The 15,587-nt window shown below is 48.0% G+C and overlaps 1 protein-coding gene across 4 annotated transcripts in view; it reads left to right on the top strand.

Moving 5' to 3' along the window:
- The window catches only part of tnr (tenascin R (restrictin, janusin)), a 186,510-nt gene that overhangs the window by 124,111 nt on the left and 46,812 nt on the right, over positions 1 to 15,587 (top strand). For all 4 annotated transcript variants that reach the window (XM_072573378.1, XM_072573377.1, XM_072573379.1 and 1 more), the window contains 3 exons: positions 6,783 to 6,926; positions 11,263 to 11,382; positions 11,698 to 11,841. In XM_072573378.1, coding sequence (XP_072429479.1) covers positions 6,783 to 6,926; positions 11,263 to 11,382; positions 11,698 to 11,841 — 408 coding nt within the window. The remainder of the gene's footprint in view (positions 1 to 6,782; positions 6,927 to 11,262; positions 11,383 to 11,697; positions 11,842 to 15,587) is intronic.

The raw sequence follows: 15,587 nt of genomic DNA, 5'->3' as shown, positions 1-15,587 counted from the left end.
TAGAGGAGGCTTTACATTCACTTTTAAAGAATAAAAGCAGTGTTACTTTATCCCTAACCCTGTTGTAGGTGTGCAGTGTTTGGAGTATGGGTTCACTGATTGTAACGGTTAATGCACACTCCACACGGTGCTGTTTGTCTTGCTACACACTACATGTGGTGCCTGCGTATAGTTGCTGTGCAGATATGCATGACTGTGCACATTGCGGGATGGGCATATGCCAAACTGATTAAATTAATTGCAGTTTATTTACAGGAGTCCATCACATCTATTGCTGATACCTCCTACTCACACATCCCACCACCTTCCTTTTCCTGTAACCTCCAATATCTTTTCAGGTAATGATTCAACTCCTTTGAAAATCTCGATTGACCCTGCTTCCACCAGTCTCCAAAACACTGCATTACAGATCTGAACCACATCTGAAATGAAACAGTTGTCTGAAAGTCACCAGTTACTTTAAGTCTGTGTACTCTCTTTTTTGGTCTTTTCACCAACGGGAATGATCTTTCCATGTCTCCAAAATCCAGACATCTTATGATGTTGTAATAACATTCAATCTTACACAAGTGCCTGGCAATGATTATTTCCAACAAGAGAGAATCTAACCAGCACCCCTAGACATTTAATGGCGTTACCCCATTATCAATATCCATGGGGTTAACATTGACCAGAAGCTCAACTGGACTCGACATGTACTGTAATAGGGTGGCTACAAGAGCAGGTCAGAGACAAGGAATACTTTAGCAAGTAATTTGTTTCCTAATTCACCAAAGTGTATCCACAAGGCACAAGTCATGACTGTGACAGGATACTGTTCACTTGCTTGGATGTGTACAGCTCCAACAATACTCAAGAAGCTTGACATTATTCAGGACAAAGCAGCCCACTTGATTGACATCACATCCACAAGTATCCACTCCCTCCACCACTGAGGTTCAGTAGCAGCAGTGTGTACTATCTACAAGATGCACTTCCGAAATTCATCCAGGCTCTTTAGACTGCGCCGTCTAAGCCCACAACCACTTCTATGTAGAAGGAGTAATACTGCAGCTACTTGGGAACACCACCACCTGCAGGTCCTCCTCCAAGTCACTCACCATCCTGATTTGGAAATATATCACTATTCCTTCATTGTCGCAGGGACAATATGTTGGAATTCACTCCCCAAGGACGTTGTGGGTCTACCTACAACACATGAACACCAGTGATTCAAGAAGGCAGCTCCCCCACCACCTTCTCAAGGGCAATAAATGCCGGTAAAGCCAGCAACGTACCAATGAAATAACTTTTTTTTTGAAAACGTGGTTGTTCAACTATATCCTGTCTTGGCCTTCTCTTCTGCCAGTACAACAGTTCCAGCTTTTCCAGTCTATGGTTTGAAACTAAGTTCCTCACCCCTGGAGCTATTCTTGTGCTCTCTTGTGCGCTCTTTCTCAAGCCCACACTTTGTTCAGAAGTGTAATGCTTTTTCAAAACCAACCTCATGACCTCTTCACATCACCTCTTTGAAGGCACCTTTTGAGACGGGACGGGAGAAAAGGAAAATCTTGATATTCCAGCCTCTGAGGTACCTTGGAGGGAATCAGCCCAGCACCAAATCCCCTCCTCCAGTTCCATCTAGCTAATTATCGTTAGTCAAGCCCCTTACTGCAGGCAAGTAGATGGTTGCTCACAGCTATTATCCTCACCCTTCATTGATGATCATTGTCTGGAGATGAGGGCGAGCGTGAGTGCAATGAGATTTTACTCCTACCTTCCTAGCAAAGCTGCAGGTGAGAAGGCCAAGACCCAGATTCTGGGTAAAAAATAAAATCAAAAAATAATTGTGGATCAGAAACAAAAACAGAAATTGCTGGAAACGCTCAGCAAAGGCCGGCAGCATCTACAGAGAGAACTCCGAGTTAACGTTTTGGGTTGAGCAACTTCTGAGGAGGGGCAGATGACATGAAGATTGGTGGAGTAGCAGAAAGCCTAGGCGACTGTCAAAGAAGTACAAGAGGATACAGATAGACTGGAGAGTTGGGCGGAGAAGTGGCAGATGGAGTTCAATCCAGGCAAATGTGAGGTGATGAATGTTGGGAAGTATAATTCAAGAGCGAATTACACAGTAAACAGAAGAGCCTTGGGAAAAGTTGATGAGCAGAGAGATCTGGGAGTTCAGGTCCATTGTACCCTGAAGGCTGCTGCACAGGTGGATAGAGTGGTCAAGAAGGCATACGGTATGCTTGCCTTCATCGGACGGGGTATTGAGTATAATAGCTGGCATGAAAATTGTTCACGATATTGGTTCAGTCACGTTTAGAATACTGTTTTGGTCACCACGTTACCAAAAGGATGTGGACACTTTGGAGAGAGTGCAGAGAAGGTTTACGAGGATGTTGCCTGGTATGGAAGGATATGAAGAGAGGTTGAGTAGGTTAGGTTTGTTTTCATTAGAAAAAAGGAGATTGAGGGGGGACCTGATTGAGGTTTACAAAATCATGAAGGGTGTGGACAGGATAGGTAGAGACAAGCTTTTTCCCAGAGTGATGGATTCAATAATGAGAGGTCACACTTTTAAAGTGAGAGATTTAGATAGATAGATAACTTACAGTGTGGAACAACAAGTCCACACCGACGGTCCGAAGAGCAACCCACTCAGACCCATTCCCCTACATTTACCCCTTCACCTAACACTATGGGCAACTTAGAATGGCCAATTCACCTGACCTGCACATTTTTGGACTGTGGGAGGAAACTGGAGCACCCGGAGGAAACCCACGCAGACACAGGGAGAATGTGCAAACTCTACACAGTCAGTTGCCTGAGGTGGGAATTGAACCCGGGTCTCTGGCGCTGTGAGGCAGCCTTGCTAACTACTGAGCCACCCACATTTAAGGGGGATACATGTGGCAAGTAGTAGGTGCCTGGAACACGCTGCCAGCAGAGATGGTAGAGGCAGGCACGATAGATTCATTTAAGATGCATCTGGAGAGATGCATGTGTAGGTGGGGAGCAGAGGGATACAGGTGCTTAGGAATTGGCCGACTGGTTTAGACAGGAGATTTGGATCAGCTCAGTCTTGGAGGGCCGAAGGGCCTGTGCCTGGGCTATAATTTTTCTTTGTTCTTTGACTCAAAATGTTGACTCTGATTTCTCTCCACAGATGGTGCTAGGTCTGCTGGGCTGAGCTGAGCCAGATTCTGGGGCGTGATTCCAGACCTCCATTCATTTGGAGGAATATAAACCCAGAATGTAAACCCCTCCCCCCACCACTACCCCCCCCCCCCCCCCCCCCCCCCCCCATTCCCCCAGTTCACTGTCAGCATTGGAGAACGCCCAACTCTCCTCCCAGCCTGATCAGCATCCCCGATTGGCTGCTTCACCCAGAGACAGGATAGTCATTAGACACATTCTTTAAGGCTGACGAGGTGGGCAGGACTCAATCCCATCGGATTCAGAGACCAAGCCAGTGTTTATGACCGTTCAGCATCTCTACTTTTGTACTCTGTGCCTCCCTTTATCAAAATGATATCCAAGGAGTGTTAGTCGCTACCCTCCATATGCTCAGTCACTTTCAGTAAATTGAGCACCTATATTCCCAGTTCCCACTCGTCCTGAATCCCCTTCGGAATTCTGTTTCATGTTATCTCTCCATGCTCTTCCTACCAAAATGGATTACTTCACATTTCTCTATTTAGATTTCAACAGTCAGCTGACCACTCTTTCTCCAGCGGCACATTTTATCGACTCTGACGTCACCAGCATCTGCAGGCCTCACTATCTCCGAGTTGCTGCAAACCATACTGCAGAGCCTCGTCCCAGAAGGCCCACCTTGAAGAACTATTCCCTCTCCCTCCACAACGATCCCATCACGTCTCATTCTAACTGCAACTCCCTGGTCATTCCCCAACCTCCACTCCCCGCCATTTTTATTTCTCAGCCCCCTTCCCGCTCCCCAGTCCTGAAAAAGGGTTAAGCCAAAAATGTCGACTCTCTTCCTCCTCAGACGCTGTCAGGCCTGTTCTGCCTTTTCCAGCCTAGAGTTTATTGACTCTGACCTTCCATATCACCAACCTGTCTATGCCCTATTGAAACTGGATAGAACTTTAGTAAGACCATACTTGGAAATTTGTGCACCAGACTGGTGAAAGGACTGTGTACAGGGCTGGGTGAAGGGACTCTGTACAGGGCTGGGTGAAGGGACTCTGTACAGGGCTGGGTGAAGGGACTGTGTACAGGGCTGGGTGAAGGGACTCTGTACAGAGCTGGGTGAAAGGACTGTGTACAGAGCTGGGTGAAAGGACTGTGTACAGGGCTGGGTGAAGGGGCTGTGTACAGGGCTGGGTGAAGGGACTCTGTACAGAGCTGGGTGAAAGGACTGTGTACAGAGCTGGGTGAAAGGACTGTGTACAGAGCTGGGTGAAGTGGCTGTGTACAGGGCTGGGTGAAGTGGCTGTGTACAGGGCTGGGTGAAGGGACTCTGTACAGAGCTGGGTGAAAGGACTGTGTACAGAGCTGGGTGAAGGGGCTGTGTACAGGGCTGGGTGAAGGGACTGTGTACAGGGCTGGGTGAAGGGACTCTGTACAGAGCTGGGTGAAAGGACTGTGTACAGAGCTGGGTGAAAGGACTGTGTACAGGGCTGGGTGAAGTGGCTGTGTACAGGGCTGGGTGAAGTGGCTGTGTACAGGGCTGGGTGAAGGGACTGTGTACAGGGCTGGGTGAAGGGACTGTGTACAGAGCTGGGTGAAGGGGCTGTGTACAGAGCTGGGTGAAGGGACTGTGTACAGAGCTGGGTGAAGGGGCTGTGTACAGAGCTGGGTGAAGGGACTGTGTACAGGGCTGGGTGAAGGGACTGTGTACAGGGCTGGGTGAAGGGACTGTGTACAGAGCTGGGTGAAGGGACTGTGTACAGAGCTGGGTGAAGGGGCTGTGTACAGGGCTGGGTGAAGGGACTGTGTACAGGGCTGGGTGAAGGGACTGTGTACAGGGCTGGGTGAAGGGACTGTGTACAGAGCTGGGTGAAGGGACTGTGTACAGGGCTGGGTGAAGGGACTCTGTACAGAGCTGGGTGAAAGGACTGTGTACAGAGCTGGGTGAAAGGACTGTGTACAGGGCTGGGTGAAGTGACTGTGTACAGGGCTGGGTGAAGGGACTGTGTACAGGGCTGGGTGAAGGGACTGTGTACAGAGCTGGGTGAAGGGACTGTGTACAGAGCTGGGTGAAGGGACTGTGTACAGAGCTGGGTGAAGGGGCTGTGTACAGAGCTGGGTGAAGGGACTGTGTACAGAGCTGGGTGAAGGGACTGTGTACAGAGCTGGGTGAAGGGGCTGTGTACAGAGCTGGGTGAAGGGACTGTGTACAGAGCTGGGTGAAAGGACTGTGTACAGAGCTGGGTGAAGGGACTGTGTACAGAGCTGGGTGAAAGGACTCTGTACAGGGCTGGGTGAAGGGTCTGTGTACAGGGCTGGCTGAAGGGGCTGTGTACAGGGCTGGGTGAAAGGACTGCGTACAGGGCTGAGTTAAGGGACCGTATAAAGGGCTGGGTGAAGTGGCTGTGTACAGGGCTGGGTGAAGGGGCTGTGTACAGGGCTGGGTGAAGGGGCTGTGTACAGGGCTGGCTGAAGGGGCTGTGTACAGGGCTGGGTGAAAGGACTGCGTACAGAGCTGGGTGAAGGGACTGCGTACAGGGCTGAGTTAAGGGACCGTATAAAGGGCTGGGTGAAGTGGCTGTGTACAGGGCTGGGTGAAGGGGCTGTGTACAGGGCTGGGTGAAGGGGCTGTGTACAGGGCTAGGTGAAGGGGCTGTGTACAGGGTTGCGTGAAGGGACTGTGTACAGGGCTGGGTGAAGGGGCTGTGTACAGGGCTAGGTGAAAGGACTGTGTACAGGGCTGGGTGAAGGGGCTGTGTAAAGGGTTGCGTAAAGGGACTGTGTACAGAGCTGGGTGAAGGGGCTGTGTACAGGGCTAGGTGAAAGGACTGTGTACAGGGCTAGGTGGAGGGACTGTGTACAGATCTGGGTTAAGGGACTGTATAAAGGGCTGGGTGAAGTGGCTGTGTACAGGGCTGGGTTAAGGGACTGTATAAAGGGCTGGGTGAAGTGGCTGTGTACAGGGCTGGGTTAAGGGACTGTATAAAGGGCTGGGTGAAGTGGCTGTGTACAGGGCTGGGTTAAGGGACTGTGTAAAGGGCTGGGTGAAGGGATTGTGTAAATATCTGAGTGAAGGGACTGTGTACAGTGCTGGGTGAAGGGTCTGTGTACAGAGCTGGGTGTAGGGGGCTGTGTATAGGGTTGGGTGAAGGGACTGTGTATAGGGTTGGGTGAAGGGACTGTGTACAGTGCTGGGTGAAGGGTCTGTGTACAGGGCTGGGTGAAGGGGGCTGTGTATAGGGTTGGGTGAAGGGACTGTGTACAGGGCTGGGTGAAGGGGCTGTGTACTGGACTGGGTGAAGGGACTGTGTACAGAGCTGGGTGAAGGGGGCTGTGTATAGGGTTGGGTGAAGGGACTGTGTACAGGGCTGGGTGTAGGGGCTGTGTAAAGGGCTGGGTAAAGGGACTGTACAGAGCTGGGTGAAGGGACTGTACAAAGCTGGGTGAAGGGACAGTGTAAAGGGCTGGGTGAAGGGATTGTACCGGACTGGGTGTAGGCTGTGTAACGACTGGGTGAACTGGGCCTGTTCATGGCAAGGTCCTGTAATTTTTACTCACTTTTATTAATTTTACTTATTTTTACTCTGTGTTTTATGAATGCTCCCTGCTGATTTCCCTTACGTCCTTTTTGTAATTTTGCATTTCAGGGTTGGCCAAGAGTGTGGTCATTGAATCGTATCTAACTGAGTACACCCTGACTGACTTACAGCCAGCAACTGAGTACATGGTGAAGTTAAACACAGTGCAAGGCTCTGCCGAGAGTCAACTGATTTCAAACACTGTTCACACAGGTGAGGAACTGAACTGGCTCGTCCCAGCATTCCTGATGAAGGGCTTTTGCCCGAAACATCGATTTTACATGCTACTTGGATGCTTCCTGACCTGCTGTGCTTTTCCAGCACCACTCTAATCTTGACTCATCCCAGCTTCCGTTCGGTAACTGAGCCCAGGACTCCTGCAGCTTTCTCTCTGAACACCTCTGACCTGTTCATCACATGGTATAATCTCTCTCAGATCCATCAGTACAGTATTACAATGGGACATAGCACAATCTTGGAACTGGTGTCTTGTTTAAGGATATTCTTGTTTCATCCTTGGTTTTGTCACCGGGACATAATTGTTGGGGTGTTTGATGAATTGCTTGACAACTCAGTGTGTATAATTCTGATCGCTCCACTATAGGAAGGATATTATTAAAGTGGAGAGGTTTCAGAGAAGATTTACCACGATTTTGCCGGGACTGGAGGGCTTGACTTATAAGGAGAGGCTAGATAGGTTGGGACTTTTTCCACTGAAGTATAGGAGGTTGAGGGATGTTGTTATAGAGGTTTATAAAATCATAAAGGGCATAGATATGATGGATAGCCAAGGTTTTTTCCCCTCAGTAGCAGAGTCCAAAACTAGAGGCTGGATTAGAGTTGCTGGAAAAGCACAGCAGTTCAGATAGCATCTGAGGAACAAGAAAATTGACGTTTCAGGCAAAAGCCCTTCAATCAGGACTTTTGCCTGAAACGTCGATTTTGAAGCTCCTTGGATGCTGCCTGAACTGCTGTGCTCTTCCAGCACCACTAATCCAGAATCTGGTTTCCAGCATCTGCAGTCATTGTTTTTACTCTCCAAAACTTGAGGGCATAGGTTTAAGGTGAAAGGGGAAGATTTAAAAGGGATCTGAAGGGGAACATTTTCACACAGAGGATAGTGCATGTATGAATGAAGGTGGTGGGAGTAGGTACAATTACAACATTTAAAAGGCATTTGGATAAGTATATAAATAGGAGAGGTTTAGAGGGACATGTGCCAAATGCAGACAAATGGGATTAGTTTAATTTGGTTGAGTTAATTTGAATGAGTTGGGCTGAAGGGTCTGTTTCCATGCCTTATGACTCTGACCGTATACGCTGGTTCATTTTGAGAGAAGAGATCCTTACCAGCAGAGGTGCTGTTTTCTTTAAACACCAAGCAATCAGACTGGATGAAAAGTCCTGAGTTCCCTGTTAACAAGCCCTTTGTGACACTGGGAGGGACAGACTGAAACATTGAGAAATCCAGTGACTTGTTCTGTGACTGTAGTTATGAGAGAATTTAGGCTAAAGTCTTGGTAACAAGAAGACTGTTTGCAAAATTGCTATCAACTGAACATTTGGAAAACCCATGTAGTGTTTTGACACCTGAAAGAAGAATGCTCCAGAAACCAATGTCAGCTGAGCAGAACTCTTTTTTTCAATCCTTAGCAAACTTAAAAGCAGTGTTAAATTTATTTCTGTCCTCAACTTGCTGACTATGCCGTGGATGGGTCTTTTTTGCTGACTTGTGTTTATCAATGGAATATGTTTTAGTGAAACATTTTGAACTATTTCTTCAATTGTCTACAGCTGCGTGTTTATTTATGTACCCAATCAACTTCAGTTAGCTCCCAGTTCAAGTAATTGACTTTATTGAAATTTTAAGGTTCAGCTTGGGTCCTTGGGCAATGTTGATGATGGTGATGAGGGCGAGTTTGGCAATGTTGGTGAGGACGATGCCATTGATGTTGTTGATTGTAACGATGGTTACGGTGATGTTGATGGCAGTGTTGAGGGTGATGATGAGGGTTGTAAACACACAGATTCCAAAACATCTGAGTTGATCTACTTGTAGAAGCTTTTCAGATTTTAAACAATGAAAGGGGAGTGGGCCAGTTCTCCCAGCTCAACTAATCTCCAGTTTGGCTTTAGCAAGCAATCAGTTTTGAGTCTGCTGGTCAAAGAAACAGCTACATGGAAGAAGGTGTTCCATGCTGAATCTCTCTACCATTTCTCTCTCCTTAAGTCTCTGTGGTTGCTTTTACCTTTTTTGCCAAGGGTGTTCATGGGGATTATTGCAGGTATTTGGAACAGCATCATTAAGTTGGGATAGTCTGTTGAGTTTTCGGATAAGGTAAGTTATTCTGTACTCTGTTCTCTTTTGTTTGCGTTTCATTCGGTATTCTGTAAATAAATTCTGTTTTGTTGAAACCAAGTGGTTTTGACCAGCTACATCACTCCTGGAATATCCACTATATACCTGCTTAAAACAAATAGAAAAGTTGGGGTCTGGGATACCTTCTTGAAATGTTTTGAGGGGGTCTGGCCTGGTCCATCACAAGGGTAATAAATAATATGATGGTGGTGATAATGGTGTCAGAGATGATGGAGTGTGAGAGTTGGTGACAAAGAAAATGGTGGTGATGGTGACGCTAGAGATGGTGGCGAGGGTGTTGAAGAAGATGGGGTTGAGGATAGTGCTGGTGATGATGATGAATGTGATGATGGCAATGTTCGTGATAATGGATATGCTGGTGTCAGTGATGATTGAGATGCTGCTGTTGGTGATCATGGGGATGATGCCGTTGCTGGTGATTGGCTTGAAGATAGACGGAGAGTCCAATGACCAAGGAGGGAGAGTCATAGAATAGAATCACTACACTGCAGAATCAGACACTTTGAGTCCAAACTGACCCTCTGAAGAGTATTCATAGAAACATCAAAGATTACAGCAGGAGGAGGCCATTCGGCCCTTTGAGCCTGCTCTGCCATTCATCACGATCGGGGCTGATCACCCAACTCAACAGCCTAATCCTGCTTTCTCCCCATAATCTTTGATCCCATTTGCCCCAAGTCCTATATCTAGCCACCTCTTGAAAATATTGAATGTTTTGGCATCAACTACTTCCTGTGATAATGAATTCAACAGGCTCACCCTGCTTTGGGTGAAGAAATGTCTCCTCATTCCCCTCCTGAATAGTTTACCCTGAACTGTGTGACTGTGACACACCCTCCATTGGCAATATCCTCCCTGCATCCTGCCCTGTCTGGTCCTGTTAGAATTTTATAAGTCTCTATGAGATCCCCTCTCACTTGTCTGAACTCCAGTGAAAACAATCCTAACCCAGTCAATCTCTCCTCACACATCAATCCCACCATCCCCAGAATCAGCCTGGTAAACCTTTGTTGCACTTGAGAGAGAGTAAGAGCATCTTCCCTCAGAAAAGGAGACCAAAACTGCATACAATATTCTAGGTGTAGCCTCACCAAGGCCCTGTATAACAGTAACACATCCCTGCTCCTGTACTCGAAACCTCTCACAATGAAGGCCAGCATTCCATTTGCCTTCCTTACCACCTGCTGCACCTGCATGCTTACCTTCAGTGACTGGTGTACAAAGACACCCAGGTCATGCTGCGTACCCCCACTCTCCCAATTCCACCTAGACCTATCCTATCCCTGCATTCCCCATGGCTAATACATCTCGCCTACACACCACTAGACACCATGGGCAACTCCACCTCACCTGCACATCTTTGGATGGTGGGAGGAAAGTGCACCTGCAGGAATCCCACCCAGACACAGGGAGAATGTGCAAACTCCACACAGTCAGAGATCCAAAAGTGGAATCGAACCTGGGTCACCAGCGCTGGGAGACGGCAGTGCTAACCACTGAGTCATCGTGCGGCCCATGCAGTGATGGTTGAGGGAGTGTGGCGATGTTCGAACGAGTGTGGTGATGCTCGAGGGAAGGTGCATGATGATGGACGGAGAGTGTGGTGATGGTTGAGGGACTGCAGTGATGGTGGAGGGAGAGCACAGTGATGGTCAAGGGAATGTGGTAATGGTGGAGGGAGAGTACAATGATGATGGAGGGAGGGTGCGGTGATGATGGAGGCAGAGCGTGGTGATGGTCGGGGGAGTGTGGTGATGGTGGAGGGAAGGTGCATGATGATGGACGGAGAGTGTGGTGATGGTTGAGGGACTGCAGTGATGGTGGAGGGAGAGCACAGTGATGGTGGAAGGAGGGTGCAGTGATGATGGAGGGAGAGTGTGGTGATGGTTGAGGGAGTGCAGTGATGGTGGAGGGAGGGTGCAGTGATGATGGAGGGAGGGTGCGGTGATGATGGAGGCAGAGCGTGGTGATGGTCGGGGGAGTGTGGTGATGGTGGAGGGGAGGGTGCAGTGATGATGGAGGGGGAGTGCAATGATGGTTGAGGGAGTGCGGTGATGGTGGAGGGAGTGCAATGATGATGGAGGGAGAATGCTGAAGGGAGCCTGTGATGCTGATAAACAATTAATGGTGATGTTTGCCACTGTTCCTTTCTCCACACCATCCTTCCAGCTATGGACACGCCCCTGGACGTGCGGGTTCTGAACATGACTCCCACAGAAGCTGTGCTTGAATGGATTGCACCTCAGGCTGTAGTGGAAAACTATGTCATCCTCTTAACACAAAACCAGCGTAGGTGCTAAACAATGGCATTCAGATTGCATGTAATCTCCTTATCATAGCCCTCTGTGTGTTCACCACCATCCCCCACCCCTGTGGTTTCCCTCCATCCAAGTTATAGACACTTCCTAAAATCCTGATCTTCATCCTGTACCCTGTGTATTTTCAGTGTGTGCTCCCTATATCCTCAATGTGTTCCTAATATACACGTCCAGTACCTTGAGCTGTTCACGCCATGTCCATACTGGAGAGTGCTGTTGTGTGCTCTATCTGGGTGTATCTCAACTGCTTCACTCTGACTGCTTGGTAATCTGCTTTCGGTTCCAGTTGTTGCAAACACTGTCCATGCTGATGGAGAGACAACAAGGTACCAACTCAGCGAACTCCAGCCATTCACCAACTATTCCGTCACCGTCTACGCCGTCCAAGGGTTCATGACCAGTGTCTCAGCCTCCACCAACTTCCTCACTCGTATGTAGTTCCTTCGATTAACCCAGGGATGTTCAGTCCAAGTATGAAACAGTCACAGACATAGTCACTAACCCTGCAGCCCTTCATTCCTGAAGAAGGGCTCATGCCCGAAACGTCGATTCTCCTGCTCCTTGGATGCTGCCTGACCTGCTGCGCTTTTCCAGCAACACATTTTCAGCTCTGATCTCCAGCATCTGCAGTCCTCACTTTCTCCTTTTAACCCTGCAGAGTGGGCAAGGTGTATGCTGGGAGTTTTATTCTAGATGTGGTCACTCTGCAGCTTCAGAATATGCAGGGATAGAGGGAATGGGGGAGCAGCAGACAGTCCAAAAGGACCAGGCAGCTAGGACAGGAATCCCCTGAGTGCATCTCACTCTCCAACCAGGATTCAGTTCAGAATCCTGATGAGAATGATGGTTCAGCTGGGGAGTGCAGCCAGAGCTAAGTCCCTGGCACCACGGGGGGCTCAGCTGTACCGGGGGCACAAGAAAGACTGGAAGAGCAATAGTGAGAGGAGATTCGAGAGTGAGGGTAATCGATAGCTGTTTCTGCAGCTGCAGATGGGAATCCAGGATGGTGTGTTGTCTCCCTGGTTCCAGGGTCAAGGATGTCACTGAGCAGCTGCAGAGCACCCTGAGGGGAGAGGGGGAACAGGCAGCAGTCGTGGTCCACATCGGTCCCAGGGACAGAGGGAGAAAAGGGATGTGGTCCTGCAGTCAGAATTTAGGGGTTTCAGGAAGGAATTAGCAGCAGGAGCTCAGAAGTAGCAATCTGCGCATTACTCCCAGTGCCCCGCGCAAGTGGGAACAGGAACAGGAGGGTAAGGCTGGAAAGAGGGTCCAGAGGGTGTCTTTAAATTCTTGGGACGTTGGGACTGGCAAAGGGGGAAATGGGAACTGGTCAGACTGGATGGATTGCTCCTGAACAGAGCTGGGACTGAGTGGGGTGATTTGCTAGCGCTGTTGGAGAGGGTTTAAACTAACTTATGGCATGCTTGCCTTCAATGATAAGTGCATTGACCGCAAGAGTTGGGACATCATATTGCATCTGTGCAAGACATTGGTGAAGGAGAAAGTGAGGACTGCAGATGCTGGAGATCAGAGCTGAAAACGTGTTGCTGGAAAAGCGCAGCAGGTCAGGCAGCATCCAAGGAGCAAGAGATTCGACGTTTCAGGAATGAAGAAAGGCTCATGCCCAAGACATTGGTGAAGCCAGTTTTAGAATACAGCGTACAATTCTGATTTGGAAAGGATGTTGTTGGGTTTGAAAGGCTGCAGAAAATATCGATCAGGATGCTGATGGGACTGCAGGGGTTGAGCTACAGAGAGAGGTTGAATAGGCTGGGACATTTTTCCCTGGAGCATCGGAGGCTGAGGGGTGACCTTTCAGAGGTCTATAAAATCAGGAGGGGCACAGACGAGGTGGATAGCCAAGGTCTTTCCCCTAGAGTAGGGAAGTCCAAAACTAAAGGGAATAGGTTTAAGGTGACAGGGGAAGATTTGAAAGGGACCCGAGAGGCAACCTTTTCACACAGAGAGTAGTGTGTGCATGGAAGGAGTTACCAGAGGAAGTCGTGCAGATGAATACAATTGCAACATTTAAAAGGCATTCTGATGGGTACGTGAATAGGAAGTGTTTATAGAGATATGAGCCAAACTCAGGCAAATGGGACGAGATTAATTTAGCATACCTGGCTCAGACAAGTTGGGTCAGAGGTCTTTTTCCATGCTGTGTGACTCTATGACTTGGCAGAGCTATGGGAACTCAAGAATAATATTAGAGAGGAATATCAGAATCCTGGGAGAGAAAGATAGCACCAGGATAAGGAATAGTAACTCATTAGGCAGGCCCTAGTACTGTTCCTCAATGTAATAAAGAGAGAGAACAATAAAGTCCAAACCAGTGCATGTGTGGGACTACACAGAGAGTGGGGAATAAAACTGGGGAGCTACAGGCACAGGTTGCCAAGTGGAAATCTGATTTTGTGGCACGAACAGAGACTAAGCTCAAAGGAAGGTTTGAAATATTCCTGGATAAAAGGTGATCAGGAAAGATAGGAAAGGGGGAGCAGTTGCTGATTTATTAGAGATGATATTAGTGTGGTGGAAGATGATCTATTACAGAAGGAATATGGCTACAGCTTAATGACTAAAAATAGATGCAATTATATGGGTAATTGACTAAATGAATTGATGTAGAGGAACATATTTGCAAGGAAATTTCAGAATGGTACAAATATCCTTGTTTTAATGTCAGGCTTCAACTTACTGATTGACAGAGTTGAGAAGCTGCATTAACATCGGTAGAGATACAGTCAGTAACAGAGTTTAGGAGGGAGAGGGCTCATTGAATCACAGTGTGAGGGAACAAGATTCAAATCAGTGGAGGTACGGTCAGTAACACAGGCTGCTGTGGAGAGGTGTTTACTCAGTGGCAGTGTGAGGGAGCTGGATTAATATCAGTAGAGACAGTCAGTCATGCAGGGTGCTGGGGAAGAGGTGTTTACTGAGGGACAGCGTACGGGAGCTGGACTATTATCAGTCTACATATAGTCAGTAATGCAGGGCACTGGGAGGCAGTGGTTTTTACTGAGTGACAGTGTGAGGGAGCTGGATTAAAATCATTTCAGAGACAGTCAGTAACACGGTGCTGGGGAGAGGAGTTACTGAGTGACAGTGTGAGTCAATAGGATTAATGTCTGTAGAGATAAAGTCATTAATACTATATCCTGGGATGGAGGGGTATTTACAGAGTGACATTGTGAGGGAGCTGGATTAACATCAATAACACAGGACACAGGTACAGAGAGATGTGTACTGAGTGAAAGCGTGAGGGTGCTGGATTAGAATCAGTAGAATTACAATCAGTAACACAGGGTTCTGGGGGAGGTGTTTACTGAGTGACAGTGTGAGGAAGCAGGATTAATATCAATAGAGGCATAGTCAGTAACACAGGATGCTGGGAGGGAGAGGTTTTTACTGAGTGACAGCGAGAGGGAGCTGGATTAAAATCCTTCAAGATACAGTCAGTAACGCAGGGTGCTGGGGGAGACGGTTTATTGAGTGACAGTGTGAGGCAACTAGATTAAAATCAGTCCTGATATATTCATTAACACAAGGCACTGGGATGGAGGGGTATTTCCTGGGTGACAGGGTGAGGGAGCTGGATTAAAAACAGTTGAGATACAGTAGGCAATACAGCGTGCTGGTGGAGAGGGGTTACTGAATCGCAGTGTGAGGACATTGGATTAATATCAGTGGGGATATCATCAGTAACAAGAGCGTGCTGGTAGGGAGAGGTGTTTACAGAGTGACAGTGTGTGGCAGCTGAATTAAAATCAGTCCAGATATAGTCAGTAACATAGGGCACTGGAATAGAGAGTTGTTTACTGACTGACAGTGTGAGGGAGCTGGGTTAAAAAGAACCAAGATATCATAATAACACAGGGCCCTGGGATGGAGAGGTGCTTATTGAGCGACACTGTGAGGGAACTCAGTCGAGATGTAATAACACAGGGCACTGGGAGGGTGGCATATTTACTGAATGATATTGTGATGGAGATGGATTAAAATCAGTTCAGATATGTGCTGTAACACAAGATGCTGGGGTAAGAGGTCTTACTGAGTGACAGTGTGAGGGAGCTGGTATATGTCAGTAGAGATACAGTCAATAACACAGGTGCTGGCAGAGAGGGGTTACTGAGTGACAGTGTGAAGGAGCAGGATTCATATCAATAGAGATATAGA

This window comes from Chiloscyllium punctatum, chromosome 7 (assembly GCF_047496795.1).
Source record: "Chiloscyllium punctatum isolate Juve2018m chromosome 7, sChiPun1.3, whole genome shotgun sequence".
Lineage (NCBI taxonomy): Eukaryota > Metazoa > Chordata > Chondrichthyes > Orectolobiformes > Hemiscylliidae > Chiloscyllium > Chiloscyllium punctatum.
Note: the sequence above shows the minus strand (reverse complement) of the source record. Positions and strands in the feature narration are given on the sequence as shown.